Source organism: Leucopleurus acutus, assembly GCF_964270905.1.
Source record: "Leucopleurus acutus genome assembly, chromosome: 4".
Taxonomy (NCBI): Eukaryota; Metazoa; Chordata; class Mammalia; order Artiodactyla; family Delphinidae; genus Leucopleurus; species Leucopleurus acutus.
The window spans coordinates 124,350,943-124,373,136 of record NC_139146.1 but is presented as its reverse complement, the minus strand read 5'-3'; the positions used below and the strand labels follow the sequence as shown (position 1 = coordinate 124,373,136).

The following is a 22,194-nucleotide window of genomic DNA, read 5'->3' as shown; positions in this document are numbered from 1 at the left end:
GTAACTAATACACCTCATAAATTCTTTATATGAATATTTCTTAACTTTGTCTTATCCTTTCTCTTTCCACCAATAAGTTGTGGTTCACTTTGATATAATTTTAATCATTTAGGTTTTAAAATTATGGTAAGAGACTCTTAACCAATCTACCTGAATCCCAATCCTCTCAAGAAGTGCTGTGAAAGTTAGGAGTATTGGGGGAAATCACCAGACTTGAAAGCATACAATATTGAAGGCAGGAGGTTGTCTAGGACCAACACTGGATATGGAAAAATACCTGTTGTTTTGTCTATTTTGGTCATTGTCTGCTTCCCATGCTCTCTGTTTTTGCCTCTGGGACTCCTGAATAGAATATTAATATCTATCCTTCACGTTTCTTAGCTTTTTGTGGGCTGTGCTTTCTTTTGCCAATGCATTCAAGTCTATAGTTCATAATTCAACAAGCAAAGGTGAAGGGAACTGAGGGTCCAGTTTGTTAAGGAAAAAAAATCAGTGAACCATGGTGTCACCAAAGCCGAGAGAAGGAGTGTCCAAAGGACAATTTTAAGTTGCTTGAGAAGCCGAATAAAATGAAAATAAAGAAAGAACCCCAGGATGTGTCACAATGTAAATCATGTTACTAAAAGCAGTTTTACTAGAGAGGTGGGATGGGAAGAATGGATCAAAGAAAGACTGAAAAATGAGGAAACAGAGACAACTATTTTAAGTAGATTTGCAGTGAAAGATAGAAGAGGAAGAAAACGGTTTTCTCAAAAGGTACCTGCAATCAAAAGGAGGTTTTTTTTCAAAAGAGGGACACTACTATTATTTTTTTAACATCTTTATTGGAGTATAATTGCTTTACAATTGTGTGTTAGTTTCTGCTGTATAACAAAGTGAATCAGCTATACATATACATATATCCCCATATCTCCTCCCTCTTGCGTCTCCCTCCCACCCTCCCTATCCCACTCCTCTAGGGGGACATAAAGCACCAAGCTGATCTCCCTGTGCTATGTGGCTGCTTCCCACTAGCTATCTATTTTACATTTGGTAGTGTATATATACGTCCATGCCACTCTCTCACTTCGTTCCAGCTTACCCTTCCCCCTCCCGAGGACACTAGTATTATGCCCTGTAGGCTTACGGGAGACATTCAATCGAATTTGACAAAATCATTACAGAAGTGAGATCCTTAAGAAGGCTGGAATGGGGGGAGCCTGAACAGCAGAGGGATTTGCTTTCAACGCAAACAGGGACATCTCTACTCTACTAACAGGAAAGAGGGCAAAGGATGTGAGCCGATAGCTGGCAGGAAGATAAGGACTTCTCTCTCAAGCAGGTATATTATTTTTCTCCAGGCACATTCAGCTGCTTAGGCAAGTACAGAAAAGGCAGAGTCGGGTTTAGATAGGGCTGGGGTTTTATCTGGAAAGTTCTGTGGAGCAATGGAACTAAAGGGAGTTTGCAGCTGAATGACTTTAAAGATGGGTCAATAAACTAGTGGTCTTAACAGGAGATCACTCTATGGGAGTGGAGGTGCTATGTAAGTGGAGAGAAAGATGAGAATGCTTATCAGAATACAGCATGCTGGACATCAAGATTTCAGAGGTTGGAAACCAGAAAGACAAGGAATTGAGAGGCTCAGGGTGTTGGGTGGTCCGAAAAACAGACAGTGAAGTTTCCAGGAGGGAACAGTAATGGAGAGGAAGACTGAGTAAGATGTAAAGGTCCTTGGTGACAACAAGGTTTAGAATATGACAGCAGCAACAAAGATTGTCCATGGTGTGGTCTGACAATATGAACTTCAAAAGGAGTTGGTCCTGGAGAAAGGAGTAAAAATGATTTGGATGCTGCAGTGGGCAACAGGAGGGCACCCACCTCAGCACCTCGCTCCCAGCTTGTGATTAGTGGAATATGGACTGCTGCGCGAGAGAGCAAAGAGGAATCGGTATCCTCAGGGGAAGCCTGTTTTGATCAGGGCAAGAAGATGAAGAAGCAGTCAGACACCAGGCTGAGTGTGCAAGAGAATTTGCTAAATGATGGACCAGGAGTTCCAGAGGGTGTGGTAGAAGAGTATGGGAGGGTGGGTAGGAGATTGGTCCAAATTAAAGGATGAACAGAGCAGGATGGGGATGAGAATACAGATGATGGATGGCTGGGAGGCTTAAACTTCTAGAGGTAAGAATGAGGCAAAGTGGCATTTAAGACATCTGAGAATTAATCCTGGTAGTGTATTAAAGAATGGCAGACAAGCATTTCGAGATATGGTTAAGACAATTTAGCTAGAAAATGTGGGCAACTGGGCAATGGTTTATTCCTGAAACTGGAGTAGCAGGGTTGTGATCAATGAAATATAAGATAAGAATAAGCTCTTGAATTCTTTTTGGAAAATGAGATAACATAATCTATTAAAATTAAAATGAGCATGCCCTAAGTTTCAGTTACGTAGAGTAAATAAGTTCCGGAGACCTAATGTACAGCATAATGATTATAGTTAATAATACTCTACTGTATACTTGAATTTTGCTGAGAGTAGATCTTAAGTGTTCTCACCACTCACTATGTTTGATGATGGATACGTTAATTATCTTAATTGTGATAATCATTTCACTATGTGTACATATAATCAAAACAACATGCTGTACACCTATTTATACAATTTTAATTTATTAATTACACCTCAATAAAGCTGGGGGGGGGAAGGAAAAAATTAGTCTGCCCTTTTACTTAGCAAGTTTGCTTCCAGAGATTTATTTGCATTATACACAAACTCTGCAGCATAACTTCAATAGTCAACTTTTATCATGAATATATATAATGGTGTCAATCTACTTTCTACATTACTAGTCTGAAACAACCCTCCCCTAAGCCTGGAGTGGTGAGATAAGAGTTGAAATAGCTTTATCTCAAACACATATTTCAGCTACAGAGTTCAGGATGTCACAAAAAATAGAGATAGAATGTTAATAAACACACACACCAAAAAAGAAACATTCATTTGCAGAAAATGAATAGTAAAAGGAAATAGGAGTTAGATATAAGCATGGAATAATTCAATTATTGTGAAAAATCACTTGACTTGCAGTGTAATCCAATTATTTATTTTCATCATGTAATTTTATAGCATCCTCATGACTTCTATGTATGAGGTAAATAGCAGCAATTGCAGTAGCAAAAATAGACTATTTCAGAAGTAATACAGGTAGAATAGAAGTGATTGAGTTTAAAAAATATTGACAGTCATCACAAGGATAAATAGAGAAGAAGCCCAGAACATCTAGGTATTTTAATAAGAATTCTTCTATTAATAGATAAATATCTCTTGGCAACCAGCAGCAAATGGGTTCTCAGCAATTTTCTTCCAAAGAGCTTTCAGGACATATATTAGAAACAGAAAGGATCAGAGGAAAAACCATAGATTGTCAAGGTAATTTTGTACAGTTAAAGGCCTTTGTCAAGGTGCAGTTCATCGTTTTAATTAAATTCATTATGGCCTAGAATCCAACATCTTGGACCTAAAATATCTTGCCTGAGTTCATTAATTTTTTCAAATTGGAGCTGGATTGCTTCTAGGGGACAGCCTACCAAGTCGTTAGCAACCTTGATATCTTCATCTTTACCAACCTTTTTGATTAGGAACATGTGCTGTGAGTAGATATTGCATAGAGTAATCATGACAGATGAAGACTTCACCCTGTAGAAATGCACAGTTCATCACAGAAGAAATTTACAAAGATTACGCTGATAACAGCATAAACCCTGCACACTGGATAACACACACACACACGCACACAAGGTGCTTGCTCTCATACATTCTGACGCAAACACTAGGGACACTGGAGGCAGTTTCAGGTCCGAACAAGGTGAAGATTAGGAAGCTGTTAAAACCCTATGGTTTGGGGGCGGGGAAAGACTCTTCTAAAATTTATCTTTAAAAATGCATCGCCAGGTCTGCCCCCAAGAGGACCTGCCTCCAGGCTGGCTGAGTGTGCAGCTCCCTTCTGGAGGCCCCGCCACCGGGAACCCTCATGATGGGCAAGAAGGAGAAGACAGCCACCAGTATGGAGAAGAAGTTGTCCAAGTGCTGGGGAAGGAGGAGACCCTGAGGCTCTGATAGCCCATTTCTAAATGCTAGATGCTAAAAAAGACTCAGACAATAGAAACACTGTGATCCCCCGCTCACCAATGTTGAATGTGTCATTCTCTGCTCATTCTGAGAAAGATGAATTGATCCTATCACTACACAAATCTTTGGGTCCTAAATTTGGCACCCAAGACCTGGGAGCAAATCAAATCATCAGGAGGTCCTTTAGGTCAAAGCAGGTATCAGATGGTAGCCTGGAAAACACAACTAACTCTTCTTGGTGGTTTCCACAACAGTACAAGGGATTACATCCAGGACAATGACATGTATGCCTTTAATCTGGGCACATTCACATGGAGTAAGCTGTCACGATGAGGGATGGGGCCACACCCAGGCTGGGCTGCCAAAGATCTGTCACTCCGCAGAGGACCATATTCATCTGTGGAGGCTACTGGAAAAGTTCAACAAAGGCAGACAAACACACCCTGCATTCAAATAAACTCCAACTAAAGTCTGAGGAAGGAAGAAAAGGAAAATGGGTGTGGACTCAGAGTACCCCTTGGGGAATAGAGCTCACTCCAAGAGCTGGCGTTTAGGCAGGTGTGGTTCTGAATCATCAGACACTGCTCCTTGGGGGTGTCTGTGACGAGGAATGGGAAGAGAGCCTGAAGGGCAATGATTTTGATTAACTGTACTTCTATGACACCTGGGTCAGAGAAGAGAAAACGTAAGTGAGACTAAAAAACAGTGAAACCCAAAGGTGATAACAAGTGGGGATGTGGGAAAGCCGGCATCCAGGAGCCCCTGGAGGGGGTTAAAGTGGCAGATGTTGAAGATGGGACCATGATCACCATTGAACAAGAGCCCTCCACCACAGGCAACAGGAAGGAGGAAGAGGGTTCAGACAAAGCCAGTGGCCTCTGATGGAGCCAAGTCCTCATTCCAAAATCATATTAGTCCAAAAGCACAGGCTGCTCTATGTTTATGGGGCTTGTTTGAAGCAGGTGACTGCCAGTTCATCCCCAATGACTTGTACTGCCTTGATTTCTACAAGATGGAAGAATGGAAGACTTTGGTGAGATGGATCCAAAAACAAAGAGCATCTGCAGGAGGTAAACTTGGAGAATGATGGAGATGAGTTAAAAGACTCAGAAGGAAGAGAGAAAGATGAGGAAGATGATGACCAAAGAGGAAAGTGGGGAGGAGGGTGAAGAGGAGGTAGGTGCACATTGGTGGCGCCTGACCAACAGTATGTGGACTCTACCCAGGACTGAGCAGTATTGAGTGAAGTTTTCTTGGGACGCCGGGGCCTGACACAAAGGAGAAGAAAGTGCTGAGAGTAGCCCATACCATGACTCAAACTTGCTTTGATGATTTAAGATGTTATTCTGGGCCAGAAGTTAAACTGAGTAGTGAATTCCCTGAATACGACTGAGTGCTATTTCCAAGAAATTGCAGTGAAACAAGGTGGCTGCAAAGATTTTCTTTTGTGTAGTCTGATGCGTACCAGGGTTCAGGTCAGCCCTTTGCCATCCTCTCTGGAAAGACTCTGCACCAGGGCAGAGCATTGGCTGCATCTTCCTTTTCTGTATCCTGATGCTTTGACATCCGGGGCCTTGCTTGTCCTGGAGGGACTGCCAGGGGGTCAGGCGAGAATGCTTTTCCAATGTAAACCAACACTCCCAACCACCTCCTTTACTGGCTCTCACACTCTGGGCCACTATTCACCTGCCCTAATCACCCCACAGCCAGGTACCAGATAAATAGAGACAGGCTTTATGCCCCAGGCCACTGAAATTATTCTATCTAGCCAGTCTTAAGCTTGCTTATTCTGCCTCTCCCATTCCTTCCCTTGGAAACCACAATAAAGGCCCCTACCCAGAGTTTCCCTCTCCCCCTCTGCCTCCTGACAAACCCAGTGCTTCCCGTTGTGCACACACCATGTACACTCCCTCCCAGAATGTGGCATGCTCCTCCTCTTGGGATCTGTGAGTATAACAAACTGTTTTTTCAGTGGCAGTTGTCTCCTTACTCATACCTGAATAATAATAAAATCTATATTAAAACCAGGAAGGGTGCAGACCAGTTCCCATGTCTAATGGAGCTGGGCCTAAGATATCACCTCAACAGGAGGATGAGACCTTGAATATGAAGTACCCACAGGAAGGATGTTTCTATTCTAACAAAACTGGAATATGTTGTACTTTGTTGGAGGGTATTCCATCTACAAAACAAGGAGTTTTTACAGAAGAATATTCTAAACATATAAACACTGTACAGAATATTCACGCACATCATCGTCTGTAACAAAATACCATAGCGGGATGGCTTATAAACAACATAAATTTGTTTCTTACAGTTCTGGTGGCTAGAAGTATGTGATCAGGGTGTCAGTATGGCTGGGTTCTGGTGAAGGCCACAACTTCTTGCTGTGTCCTCAGACAGCAGAAGAGGTTAAGGAGATCTCTGGGACTTCTTTCCTAAGGGCACTCATTCCATTCCTGAGGGCTCCACCTTCATGATCTAACCACCTTCCAAAGGCCTCACCTCCTAATATTACCACCTTGGGCTTTAGGATTTCAACATATGAATCTGAGGGGTACACAAACATTCAGACCATAGCAATCATCGACCTGAAGATTGTCTCTTCTTTGATTTCTGAAAACTAGCAAAAGCTGCTACACTCTCTGTAAACACTTTCTCAGTTATCCTGAAAATAAAATACCTTTTAACTGGAGAAAAAAAGCATCTCCTTTGTTCAATCTTGGAAAGCTTTATGGAGGGATGGTGTGGTTAAAGATGAACTTGAATTTGCAATAGAGACTGGAGAGCTGAGAGGGAAAGAAGGTATTCTTCATAGAGTAAGTGTGTAGAGTAGGTTCAATATGGAAACAGAAAGAAATAAGCAAGGAGGTTTAAATTAAATATGTAGGTTGATTTTTCATTCCACTGCCAATGCTCCTAATTAATGCACTACTTTTTGGCAGTAAAAAATTTCTGGCATAAAGTAATCTTATTTCTATTAAGATAATTTCTACATACACTTTTATAAAATCATCCAAAAAACCAACTAATTAGAAACAGATGTTCAACTACTGCAGTATTGGATTTAAACTGGTTATGGACTCCTTTTAAAATTGTCTCAAAGTCTATTAAGAATATATTTCTGAAGCCTTGGATAAATGTTTGTGTATGCATATATTGAGTTTTAAATAATCATATAGACTTGAATTAACCTAAACTCCTCTGTTTACTCTTGCTTTTGTTTCCTACTTCTTTTCTTACATTGAAGCAAAAATTCCTGAAACCACATAGAGAGGGGTTGTTAAATCTAAGCAAATACATCATGGTAATTTTATTGAGTTAAATGACTTTATTTTCATGTTTGTCTCTACGTGATTACTTGTAATAAATATATTTAGATTCATCTTTTCCCATCAATTCGTGTCTTCGGTAACTTCTCCCACTAATTTCAAAAGAGAAAGATTAGACCAGAAGGGTGTTAGCAGTACCAATCTACACAAGTAAGTAGTAGGCAGATAAGAAAAGAAATAAGGAAAGTCTCCAAAATAGACTAAGTGAAAAAAATGTGTAGAACAGTGCATAAAGAAGACTGCCTTTGCTGTAATGTAATAAAAGTTGAATAAGCTGTTTCTAAAATGTACTTGGAAATGTAAATGGTCAGGAACAACCAAGGCAATCTTGAAAATGAAGGACAAAACTAAACAAATACATGATATCATGACCTATTATAAAGCTAAAGTAATTAAGAGAATATGGAGTTAGTACAAAGGTAGACAAAGAGGTCAGAAATAGGGTGTCCAGAAATAGACACACACACATATACAGTCAAGTGATTCATGACAAATGTGACACTACAGCACAGTGAGGGAAGAGTGATCATTTCAGTAAATGGTGCTGAGTCAACTGAATATCCATATTGTGAAAAAAATAAATGTTCCTCCCACTAGATTGAAATAATAAGTGTAAAAAGTAAAGTAATAAAATTTTTGGAAGAAAAAAGCAAGAGAATACCTTCATGTCCCCAAGGTAAACAAATACTTCTTAAAAGGACAGAAACAGTATTAGATGTAAAGGGAAACAAATGGATAAACTGAGTTTAATTAGAATTAAGAATTTCTGTTCCTCAAAAGACTCCACTAAGGGAGTGAAAAGGTAAGCCACAGAACTGGACAAGATAGATGCATAAATATATCCAACAAAGGGCTTCCATTCCAAAAGTGTAAAGAATTCATACAAATCAATAACAAAGAGAAGCCAATAGTACAATAGAAAATGGGTAAAGAATTAGACACTTCACAAAACAAGTTATACAAATAGCCAATAAATATATGAAAAAGTGCTCAATTCATCAGTCATCAAAGAAATGCAAAGTAAAACTCTAATGTGATATGCTACTTCGCAGGTACAGAACTGCTATAAGTAAAAAAACATTAAATACCAAATGTTGGGGAGGATGTACAACAACTGAAATTGGTGGGAGTATAAACTGGTACAACTATTTTGAAAAGTTGTTTGATTTTCTTATGACATAGCAATTCCATTCCTAAATATATACCCAATATAAATGCCTATATTTTTTCAATAAATTACATGTATAACACAGTTAATAGAAATACTATTTGTCATAGCCTAAAATGATTCCATCAATTACAAAACAGATTAAAAATTATTGTAAATTCACATAAAAGAATAATATAAACCAATGAGAATGAATGAACTATTGCTACACGCAACAGCAAGAATGATGCTCACAAATAATGCCCTGTAAAAGAAACAATAAAAACACATACTGTATGAATCCATTCACTGAAAGCTTAAAAATAGGCAAATAATATTTGGTATTAAAAGTCAAAATGATTATCCTTAAAGGGTGGGAAGGATGGTCACAGTAAGGGGCTGAGAGAGGGGTTTCCAGGGTACTGGTAATGTTTCTTCATCTGCTTCTATGTATGTTTTCATTCTTCAAAAATCCATTGAGCTGTACACTTATGATTTGTGCAATCTTCTGCATGTACTTTATACGTTAGTTTAAAAGTTTACCCAAAACAGACATAAAAGCCAAATTGAAGGTGCCCCCACTGATCCAAGATGGTTCAATTAATATGAACATCAGAAAAGATAAGGTCAGTAACGTACAAAACATAACAAATATACAAAAAATACAAGAATTTATAACCAAACTAGGAAAAAATCATCAGTAATGTTTGGAGATGGTAAACGCACCAACTCATTATTATAAAAACTGATAAAGTGAAAGAATCAAGCATTATACTGCCTTTCCTGTACGAATTATATTTCAGTGTAATCAAATAGTTGATGAGAGAACATTCTTCTTTTTTTTTTTTTTGCGGTACACGGGCCTCTCACTGTTGTGGCCTCTCCCGTTGGAGAGCACAGGCTCCGGACGTGCAGGCTCAGCGGCCATGGCTCACGGGCCCAGCCACTCCGCGGCATGTGGGATCTTCCCAGACCAGGGCACAAACCTGTGTCCCTGCATCGGCAGGCGGACTCTCAACCACTGCGCCACCAGGGAAGCCCTTGAGAACATTCTTCTTAATTGAAGTATTTCAGATAATAAATGCAAAAGGAAAGACAGAATTCAAAAATCACCCTACTGCAACCCTTAATGAAATAATGTTATGTGTCTGCTGATGTAATAAGAAGCACAGAGCACCACCTATATAAAGCCAAAACTAATCAGTCTCTGGCTCAAAATGCCAGTTTATAGGAACTACGATAAAAGAACACATTAAGTGAATCCTAAGGATGTAATCAGCTACATTTAGAATATGGAAAACTTACAAGACAATTGATCTGATTTTTTTCCAAAAATAAATACTGTAGGAGAAAAGGTAAGGGGGATGAGTGGGGGACTAACTGTTACAGATTGAAATTTAAGGAATACAGCAATCAAATCCATTTGTGGACTTATTTGGATCTTGATTTAAACATGCCAACTACTTCAAGACATTTTTAGGTAATCCAGTAAATTTTAAATGGAATGGATATTAGATATTATTACAGAATTACTGTTAATTTACTATAGTTGTGTTTTAAAAAAAAGTCATTATCTGTTAGAGATATTATTGAATTATTTGCAGATGAAATGATATAATGTCTGGTATTTGCTTCCAAACACTCCAGCAAAGGAAAGAGGTAGTGATTTATGAAACAAGATTGGCCAGTTGTTGATTGATAATCCTTGGTATTCTCTAATACACACACAGCGGTTCACTTTTGAGTATGTTTAAAATTTCATACATAAAGACTTACCCCATCCTTAGCTTTCACCAAAAGATCGTAGGTGGCTGGATCCCTTTCCCTGTCGATATCTTGAGAAACACAGATTTGCCCATCATGTGGGTCTATCTGGAATGCTTGAGGTGCTTCATAGCTTTGGAATCCAGCATAAAGAGAATATTCAACAAAGCCATAGAGTCCTGCATCTGCATCGGAGGCTTTTACCTGTGAGACAGGAGGTTGATCAGTGAGGAAAGAGAAATGCTAGCGTCACCTTTCAATGGATCATGAATCACTATCCTGATGTGCACAGCCAAGTAGCCCGCATAGCTATTCACAAAGTGTAGGCTTTGGTTTTCTCTTTCTCTTCTCTTACCTTCTGTGACAACTCACCCTCACTGTCCTCCTCCCTTTGTGAGGTCTCCTTTTCAGTCTCCTTTTCTATTCCTATACTTTCACATGATCTCTGAAAGTGTGAGTTCCTTGGTCCATTTGCCTTCTTATCCCACTCAGTACACCTAAGTGATTTCATCCAATCTCAAGGATTTAAATCCATATACTAACCACCTGATAACATACCTGTGGATTCCCACTCATACCCAAGCCCTTCAGGTGATGGGCTCAATGCTCGCCCTCACCTTTTCAGAGCAACAAGGGAAGGACAAGGAAATCAGGCACAATTACTAGTAATCCAACCCAACTGACAGAATTCACCCTGGAGCATGAGATTTGAACTTCCCAAGCCAGATTTCCTTCCAGGGGTAATGCTCCCATCAGAGCCCCAACAGTCATGCAGACTGAACACTACACAGAGGCGCCCTGCCCAGTGGCTGCATGGGGGTGAAATCCAGCCAGTGCTCTGCTTGCCAACAGGTGCACTTACATGGAGCTGTAACTGCACAGAGGAAAGGGCACCTCTCTCTTTGACCATAAATACCATTTATGTTAGCGGTTGTCATATGCCTGGTAGGAAAGACGAAGCAAGTGGAATTATGAAAACACTTAACTGATTTACACTAACTATGGGAGTATATAGTGAGAAATACAACAGGCTATTTATAAAACTCAACATATTCTTGAGCTCATAGGCTTGGTATAATTCTTTTGATTTGCAACCTAATTAATAGTAACAGCAAACATCTAAATAGAACTTACAATAAAAGAAGCACCTTAAGGAAAGATCGACCAAAAGAAGAAGAAGAAGGAGGAGGAGAAAGAAGAGGAGGTAGAGGAAGAAGGAGAAAGAAAAAAAAGTAAAAGAACTATATGCTACAGAACAGGTACTATTCTAATTGCTAAACATATATTACATACTTATAACCTATAATGAATTCCATTTTACAGATGAGAAAAGTCAGGCTCAGGGAGCTAAAGTAACTTGCCAAAGATCACATAGCTAAAAAGGGTCAAAACTACGATTCAAATCCAGGCAGTTGAACAGCAGACTACACACTCCTAATGATCATGCTATCCTGCCTCCTGTGTCACCACTTGTTATTTCGTCATTTCATCCTTTATTTACTGAAAAAACACTCCCGAAATCCCCTGACCTTCCTTCAGGGAAGAAGTTGCTAGATCAGGTGTAACATCATTCCAAGTAACTGTTTACCTCATATGCATGTGGCTTTCTCACCAGAATATCATTAACATGAAAAAAGGCAACTGACAGTGATGCCTGTTCTCTTGAGTCTTAGCTGAACCTTCTATTCCCCATGGCCAAATTCCAACTGAGTTCCAAACGGTAGAAAAATAAAGAGTGATGGCCACTGAAAATAAAAGAATTAAGCAGATCAATTCAGAGAGTTCAATGTCCAACTAACAGACGTTCTATAAAATGAGTACAGAGACAATGAAAGAAAGGAGCAGCTCTTGTTTGGTTCATAGGCCCCCAAAGCCACTATGATAGGGGAGAAGGAGAGAGTGGAAGAGGCACTCTGGTTTTTAGCTTCCTCAGCCCAGAAGTTAGGTTCAGCTTACATTTCACTGGCCAGAGCTAGTTACATGGCCCCAACCTAACTCAGAAGGAGACTGGGAAAAGTCAAGGATCTCATAGGCATTTGGTGAATACAGTCTCTACCACAAGTGCCACTTCATCTCTATAGGAAGACACACATATAAGATTATGTAAGTCACCAGTGGCCTCTCTATGTAGTGAAATTTAAGTAAGTGGAAAGTCATACCCTGAGAAGCCTCCCCAATGTTATCCTACTACAGATTTCATTTTGGCAGTCCTACATATTTCTGTCAGGCTTTTTGGAGGGAGGTGAAATAGAAGACAATCAATCACCTACAATACCTACTGTTCTCAATTAAATCTAGATTGAAAAAATATCTACTTTTCATCAATACAATGTATATGCAGAAGCTAAACCTTAATTATTATGCTGCCCAGATGAAACCCCATCCCAATAACATGTTCAACAAGCACAAGTTCTCAAGAAGCCTGCCCCTTCATTCTATTATATCTTGAACATATAACTAGAATTTGACTTTGGGGGTTATCTGTGTAGCCTATCTCAATCAGGGGCAAGTTTGCCCCCATGAAGACATTTGGCACTGTTTGGAGACAGTTTTGCTTGTCACACTGGGGAAAGGGTGCTACTGGCATCTAGTGAGTTGAAACCAGATATGCTGCTAAACCATGCAGAGAACAGACTCCACAACAAATAATTATCTGGCCCCAAATATCAATAACACTGAGGTTGAGAACCCCTGCACCTGATGAATGCTTAACAACTGGCAATATAATTTCCCTCTTTAATTTTTTTCAGCTGATGACACAGTCTTTAAAATTTATCTTCACTCTCATCTATCGCATATTCATGGGCAAAATTATTCATCCTGTGCAACCAGCTAACATGTTTGTGAGTTATTCTTCTTATCAGATGGGCTGAACCAGGAAATCCACAAACTTCCTCACTACAAAGAGCTAAATTCCAAGTACATTTGGTCTACTCCATTCTGTCAGCTGTTAATTATTTAGTAGCCTCACGTTCCCAAAGACACCAAATATATCTTCTAAAACCATATGGTATTCTCAATAACTTTGGCTTGATTGGAAGATAAATACAATGACGTTTAAATTCTAAAAATTCATTCTCAGCCTGTAATAGCACATATTAACAAATAATGTGGCTTATATAAAACAAGTTTCCTTATTTCCACTTTCAAGACCTTTTTTGTCATCTGGACTTTTGGCAAAGCAAAATGTATGGAGTCAAAAGTAGGATAAGAGTACCGATCTCAATTTATGTTAGCAGTTCAGATCCTGAGTTTCAGAATCATGAAGTTAAAACGTATTCCTCCTTGTTTTTACTCAACTCCCTAAAACTATTGGCCTAATATACCAGAACAGCACTTTCCACCCACTAATAATTGGTTTTGAATGTCTACATATAATTTGGCATTTTTAAGAGGTCTACATTTTCCAATTTCCATTGACTTACACATAAAACTTAGATAATTTGAAATAATAGAAAATGGAAATGGCTTTGCCAAATCTTCAAGAGAAAATCCTGATTAGTAAGTAAATAAGCTCAGTGGGCCCTTTCTTTGGAGAGAGCAGCTTAAATCAAAGAAAGAAGCATCTGGTCAGAGTCTATTATCACTATCTTATGGTGCTAAACTGGGGATCTAGAGGAGATCTTGGGAGGATCTTATCCTTGAATCCACTCAAAGAGCCACACTACAGCACCCTCAATGCCATCCTTGTATTCCTCCTCTCAGTCTCAATTTACCTGCTTTTGACTGAGAGGAATTTGATAATTTTTACTTTAAACTTATTCTCAGAACTGTTCTCCCTTAGTTTGATCTTTCACAAATTTAATGCAGACATTAAAAAGATGCAAGAAATTAATAAAATATTGATATCTCCCTGATTCCATTATTAGCTTCCTGAAATTTAAAGAATTTTTACCACTTCCTTCATTTTAACATCTGGTTAAGGATTTTTCCATATGAATGTGTCACGGAGGCAGGGACAAATTGAGAACACTGGCTCTTGAAAACATGTTTTCATATTTCACAAACAGATTGGATCTATTTGCCTTCCCATCACCAGCATAGCCTCCCTCTACTTCGGAAGATATCCTCTTCAACAACTGGGCACCTTCCCAGCCAATCACACTGGCACTCTGAAACCCAAAACTCAACCCAGAGTCATAGATAGGGTAATATATTGTTAGCAACACTGTCCTTTACCTGTTTCTGGGCAATCATATCACACTTAATTCAGTGATGTCTGTACAAAACCCTCAGAGCCCAATCAAAAAAATGAGTGATAAACAAAAAAAGTCCTAGGGAAAAAAAAAGTGGCTGCACTTAAAATTTTAAATTAAATAATTCACTTTAATTTGTTCTTACTGTAATTTCCAAGATTTCTACCATGAGCATAAACCAGTTTGAAGAAACAAGGTTATTGACACAACATACTTACACACAGAACTTGAAATAGAAAAAAAGGAATCACAGAATAACTTCTTACATTGAAGTGCTTGGCCAACCATGGATCCTACAGCTAAAACAGGATTATAATATTTCAGTGGAAGCGGGATTCAGGATTGGGGACCACATGGAATCAAGTATGCCACTCTCTGAATACAATTTTGGCAAGTTCAACCAGCGACCAAGTCTAACAATCAAGGCTGGGCCCTTATTTTCTACACCACTCAGCTGTTCACCACACAGTGAATCATCTCCTTCTCACTGAAGCACTTCTTCATCAGACACCACACTGTGACTCTCTTTCTCCTCCTATACCTCACTGACCCCCTTCAGTTTTCTTTACTGCCTCTGTGTTCTCTTTCTGACCTCTGAATACTGCAGTGCCCTGGAGCTCAGTCTTAGGGCCACTTTGCTTTTCAATCCACAGTCATTGCCTGTACCAGGCTGAAAGGTGGTCCCCAAAAAGACTTGTCTGCTTTCTAATCCCTGGAAACTGTGGATTTTACTTTATTTTACAAAAGAGTGAATATGACCTTATATTGCCAAAGATGTGATTAAGGATTTTGAGAGGGGTTTATCTTGGATTACCCAGATGAACCCTTAATCCAGTGACAAGTGTCCTTATAAGAAAGAGTCAGAGATATCCCACAGATAGAAGAGGAGGAAGCAATGTGGCCTTGTAGGCAGAGACTGGAATGATGCAGCTACAAGTCAAGGAGCACTTCACAGGTAGAAGAATCTGGAAAAAACAAAGAACGGATTTTCCCTTAGAGCCCCCAGAGGGGCCAAAGCCCTGCTAGATTTTGTACTTCTAACCTCCAGAACTATGAGCAACAACAATTTCTGTTGTTTATAGCCACGAAGTTCATGGTTATTTGTTATAGAAGTCCTAGGAAACTAATACATACCCTGAGTGATCTGACCCAGCCCCAGGACATTAAACCAACATATATTCCCCCAATACTTGGACTTGCACCCCAGATTCATGCATCATCCAATTACACCTCCTCTCAAGTGACTAATAGGCACTTCCAATGTACTATGATCAAACAGAATTCTTAATTCCCACCGCTCCAAAATCTGCTGTCCTCCCAGTGTTTTTAGTGAATGGCACCACCATTCACTTATTGTTTTGGCAGCCAAAGAGATACTACTGAAACGACACCAAATCATGTCACTCTCCTGCTCAGAATCTTCCAGTGGCTTCTCATACTCATAGAATCCAGCTCTTTCATTTGACCTCACCTCCCACTTCTCTCTGACTCACTCACTTCCCTCTGGATACACTGATCTCCTTGATGAATCCACCAGCTTGTATAACTTACTCCCTCACTTCTTTCAAGTCTCTGCAAACACCATCTAATCCCCCCAGAGGCCTTTCCTGATCACCTTACACTAGAGTGTCACCCTCACCTCTGCTATCCTCTGTCCTTGCTTTGCTTCTCTTCAGAGCACTGATCTCTATACTTCATTATATGTTTTTATGTATTTGCTTATGTAATATTTGTCTTCCCCACTGGAATTACATCACTCTTGCTCCCTGCTACATCTCCAGCACCCACAACAGTAGTACCTGGCTCAAGATGAAGATGTTCTAAAACTTTGTTGCAGGAATGAACGAATCTAATATTGTACATAAAATGCAAGCATGTTTTAGAAATAGCTTTTATAACTAATCTAATCTATTTTGACTTTAGAAAAATTGCATAAGTATAAGAACAAGATAGCTTTACAGATACCAGGGCCACCCTCCTGGAGCTTCATGGTGCTGCCCAGCCATGGTCACCCCCACCACGCTCTTTGACATGGCCACTGCCAGCGAGCTCTTGTGCCACGTCTCCTTTAAGTTGTTTCCAAACAAATTCTCAAGGACAAGCAGAAAACTTTTGTTCTGAGCACTGGTGAGAAGGAATTTGTTATAAGGTCTCCTGCTTTCAAAGAATTATTCCAGGGTTCATGTTCCAGGGTGGTAACTTCACATGCCATTATAGCACTGGTAGCAAGTTCATCTAAGGGAGAAATTTGATGATGACAATATTATCCTGAAGCATAGGGACCCCGGTATCTTATCCATAGCAATGCTGTACCCAACATTAATGGTTCCAAGTTTTTCATCTGCACTGCCAAGACAGAGTGGCAAGCATGTGGTCCCTGGCAAGGTGAAAGAGGGCATGAATATTGTGGAAGCTATGGAATGTTATGGGGCTAGGAATGGCAAGACCAGAGAAAACATCACTCTTGCCCACTGTGGACAACTCTAATAAATTTGACTTGCATTTTATCTTAACCACCACACCATTCCTTCTGCAGCTCAGGAGAGCACCCATCATCCCTGTCTGCATGCATCATCCTATAATCTCTGTGTTCTCATGGCACTTCTTTGGGTTCCATATTTTCCTTGTCCCCCTCCAAGTCTTGCTGGACTGCAGAGTTAAGTTTATGATTATGAAATAAAAATTAAACAACAACAACAACAATAAAAGACCAAGATATTTCATAACACCCATCAAACACTCACTGAGGAATATTTTTTATTCCTAAAACACAATCCATTAATCAATCTATATCATCATAGAATAAAATCCAAAATGCTAAAACTTGCAAAAGAAGAAAACTATCCTCAGGCATGTGGAACTATTCAGAAATTAGAAACAGAACTGTATTTTATTTTCATTTTTTTAAATGTATTTTCAGAGAAGTCAATAGAGCTGTTAGATGAATAAACTGAACATATACTCTCAAGTTACAATTTAAAAAAGTTACTTTTCTGATAATTTTTTTATTGCCTTAACTGAGGAATGGGATTAATCCTACTACTTATTGTCCTTCTCACCACCTCCCCCCCAAAAAAACAGCCAAAGGAAATGTTGTGAAAAGAGACCAGTGGGTAGGGGTGGGGTGGTAACTTGTTTTATGAGTTATTACAAAGTGTTAAATTAAAAAAGTGTGATCTCAAAAAAAAAAGAGAATTAGCAGGCAGTTCAGTAGAACACAAAAGTAAGACCTGAAAAAGATCTTGGCAAACTTATTTTATTTTTTTATATATTACAAAGAAAGCATCATAAACCACTGAGGAATGTGGGTTTATCCACAAAAGTTGCTAGAAAAATTGGCAAAGTACATGGGGAAAAAAATCAAGTTTGCTGTTAACCTCACACCAAAATAAATTCTACACAGATATGTTAAATGTAAATAATGAAATCATTTAAAGCACAATGAATATATAGGGGAATTCTTGGCTGATTCTTACATTGGAAAGAAATTTCAAAGCAAAAAAGAATTACAAAACTAAAACAGATGGACAGAAATCACAAAGGGAGAAGTCAATACAATGACTACATAACCGTTTAAAACTCCACTATGTCAAAAATACCACACACAAAAAAATTTCAATGCAAATTGGTTATGACACCTGTAAGAAATGTAAAAAAATAGTTAATATGGAAATAAATTTTTAAAATAAAAATACTGATGTCTCATTACTAAAAATTTAGACAAAGGACATAAACAAACAATTCACAGAATAATAAATGTGTGTAAGATTTTCAACATCACTAGTAGTGAAATAGGTGAAAAATAAAATAATATGTTTCAAGTACTGGCAATTATTAAAATTGGTGACCATTAAAATAATTGGCAACTATTAAATTAACAGCAAATTGGCAATCATTAAAATAATATATTAAGTGTGGCAAACATGAAATAAATATGCTCTTTTTTTTAAAAGTCTTTATTGGAGTATAATTCCTTTACAATGGTGTGTTAGTTTCTGCTTTATAACAAAGTGAATCAGTTATACATATACATATATCCCCATATCTCTCCCTTCTTGCATCTACCTCCCTCCCACACTCCCTATCCCACCCCTCTAGGTGGTCAGAAAACACCAAGCTGATCTCCCTGTGCTATGCGGCTGCTTCCCACTAGCTATCTATTTTACGTTTGGTAGTGTATATGTGTCCATGCCACTCTCTCACTTTGTCACAGCTTACAGATCCCCCTCCCCGTATCCTCAAGTCCATTCTTTAGTAGGTCTGTGTCTTTATTCCCATCTTGCCCCTAGGTTCTTCATGACCTTTTTTTTGGTTTTTCTTTTTAGATTCCATATTTATGTGTTAGCATACAGTATTTGTTTTTCTCTTTCTTACTTACTTCACTCTGTATGACAGACTCTAGGTCCATCCACCTCATACAAATATCTCAATTTCATTTCCTTTTAAGGCTGAGTAATATTCCATTGTATATACGTGCCACATCTTTTTTATCCATTCATCTGATGATGGGTACTTAGGTTGCTTTCATGTCCTGCCTATTGTAAATAGAGCTGCAATGAACATTTTGGTACATGACTGTTTTTGAATTATGGTTTTCTCAGGGTATATGCCCAGTAGTGGGATTGCTGGGTCATATGGTAGTTCTATTTTTAGTTTCTTAAGGAACCTCCATACTCTTCTCCACAGTGGCTGTATCAATTTACATTCCCACCTACAGTGCAAGAGGGTGCCCTTTTCTCCACACCCTCTCCAGCATTTATTGTTTGTAGATTTTTTGATGATGGCCATTCTGACCGGTGTGAGATGATATCTCATTGTAGTTTTGATTTGCATTTCTCTAATGATTAATGATGTTGAGCATTCTTTCATGTGTTTGTTGGCAGTCTGTATATCTTCTTTGGAGAAATGTCTATTTAGATCTTCTGCCCATTTCTGGATTGGGTTGCTTGTTTTTTTGATATTGAGCTGCATGAGCTGCTTATAAAGTTTGGAGGTTAATCCTTTGTCAGTTGCTTCATTTGCAGATATTTTCTCCCATTCTGAGGGTGTCTTTTCATCTTGTTTATGGTTTCCTTTGCTGTGCAAAAGCTTTTAAGTTTCATTAGGTTTTGGTTTTATTTTCATTTTTCTAGGAGGTGGGTCAAAAAGGATCTTGCTGTGATTTATGTCATAGAGTGTTCTGCCTATGTTTTCCTCTACGAGTTTGATAGTGTCTGGCCTTACTTTTAGGTTTTTAATCCATTTTGTGTTTATTGTTGTGTATGGTGTTAGGGAGTGTTCTAATTTCATTCCTTTACATGTAGCTGTCCTCTTTTCCCAGTAACACTTATTGAAGTATGCTCTCATTTTTAAAGCCTATCTAGAAAGTAACTTTGTTTTTACCATATACATATGGTAAGCATTCTCCCAAACTTAAAAATATACCTTAACGCAGTTAGTATATTTCTAGGACTATATGTAGACAAATATTTGTATAAAAGACATATAATGTAGCATTATTTATTCTAAAACTGAAATTCCCACAATTAAAGAATTATTAAATAAATTATAAATTCATCCATAAAGTAGAATTCAGTGTATTCATGGAAACTGTGTCTATACATAAAGACATATATTAAGTAAAAAAGAAAAAAGGCAAGTAAAAATTATATATAAAATATCCCATTTATGAAAAAAATCCAATATATAGAATAAAAATTAAAAGGAAATAAACCAGAGGAGGGAACACTTCCAAACTCATTTTACAAGGCCAGCATTACCATGATAAGAAAAGCAGATAAGGACACTAGAAGAAAAGAACATTACAGGCCAACATTCCTGATGAATATAGATGCAAAAATCCTCAACAAACCATTAGCAAACCAAATTCAATAATACATTAAGAAGATTATGCACTATGATCAAGTGTGGTTCAACATCCACACATCAATCAATGTTATATTCTACATTAACAAAATGAAGGATAAAAATCATGTGATCATCTGAATAGATGCAGGAAAAGCATTTGACACAAAATTCAACATCCATTCATGATAAGAACTCCCAAAAAATTAGGCATAGAAGGAACATATCTCAATATAATAAAGGCCATATATGACAAGCTAACATATATGACAAGACCATGTATTACAGCTAACATCATACTGAATGGTGAAAAGCTGAAAGCTTTTCATCTAAAATCAGGAACAAGACAAGGTTTTCCATTCTCATCACTTTTATTCAACATAGTAATGAAAGTCCTAGCCACAGCAATTAAGTAAGAAAAATAAATAAAATCATCCAAATCAGAAAGTAAGAAGTAAAACTGTCTTCATTTTCAGAGGACATTATATTATATACAGAACATCCAAAAACCTTAATAAAAAAAGTGTTAGAACTAATAAATGAATTCAGTGAAGTTGCAAGATACAAAATCGTTATACAAAACTCTGCTGCATTTCTAAACACTAATAATGAACTATCAGAAAAATAATTTTTAAGAAAATCCCATTTACAATTGCATCAAGAAGAATAAAATACCTAGCAATATATTTAACTAAGGAGGTGAAAAACTTTATATTGAAAGCAATGAGACAATGATGAAAGAAACCTAAGGAAAAAAATAGAAATATATTCTGTGCCCATGGATTGGAAGAATTAACATTGTTAAAATGTCCATTCTACCAAAGCTATCTATAGGTTCAATGTAATCCCTATTGAAATTCCAATGGCATTTTTCACAAATATAGAACAAACAACGCTAAAACTTGTGCAGAACCACAAAAGACCCCAAATAGCCAAAGCAATCTTGAGAAAGAAGACCAAAGCTGGAGGCATCTCATTTCCTGATTTCAAATTATATTATGAAGCTATAGTAATCAAAACAGCATGGTACTGGCATAAAAACAGACACATAGATTAATGGAACAGGATAGAGAGCCCAGAAAGAAACTCACTCATATATGGTCAATTCATTTACAACAAAGGAGCCAGGCATATACAATGAGGAAAGGACAGTCTCATCAATAAACAGTGTTGGGAAAACTGGACAGCCGCATGCAAAAGAATGAAACTGGACTACTATCTTATATTATACACAAAAATTAACATCATACTCAAAATGGATTAAAGACTTGAATGTAAGACCTGAAGCCATAAAACTCCAAGAAATAAACATAGTGGGGGGACTTCTCTGGTGGCACAGTGTTTAAGAATCTGCCTGCCAATGCAGGAGACACAGGTTCAATCCCTTGTCTGGGAAGATTCCACATGCTGTGGAACAAATAAGACTGTGTGCCACAACTATGGAGCCTGCACTCTGGAGCCCACAAGCCACAATACTGAGCCCGCATGCTGCAACTACTGAAGCCCACATGCCTAGAGCCTGTGCTCCACAACAAGAGAAGCCACTGCAATGAGAAGCCTGTGCACAGCAATGATGAGTAGCCCCTGCTCGCTGCAACTAGAGAAAGCCCACACACCACAATGAAGACCCAATGCAGCCAAAAATAAATAAAATTTAAAAAAAATTTAAAAAAAACATAGTGGGTCACCTCCTTAACACTGGTCTTATAATTATTTTTTAGATTTGACACCAAAAGCAAAGACAACTTGCAAAAATAGCAAGTAGGACTACATCAAACAGAAAAGCTTCTGCATAGCAAAGGA

The 22,194-nt window shown here is 38.2% G+C and overlaps 1 protein-coding gene and 1 pseudogene across 2 annotated transcripts in view; one reads left to right on the top strand and one right to left on the bottom strand.

Annotated features, from left to right (window-relative positions):
* DCHS2 (dachsous cadherin-related 2) overlaps positions 1-22,194 on the bottom strand; it is a gene marked incomplete at both ends in the record, with an annotated part of 285,527 nt that overhangs the window by 137,283 nt on the left and 126,050 nt on the right. The window contains one exon of the mRNA XM_082837826.1: positions 10,364-10,555. Coding sequence (XP_082693952.1) covers positions 10,364-10,555 — 192 coding nt within the window. The remainder of the gene's footprint in view (positions 1-10,363; positions 10,556-22,194) is intronic.
* On the top strand, positions 16,730-17,034 carry LOC309960660 (peptidyl-prolyl cis-trans isomerase A-like; annotated as a pseudogene). Its single transcript has one exon. The product of its transcript is annotated as a peptidyl-prolyl cis-trans isomerase A-like (transcript).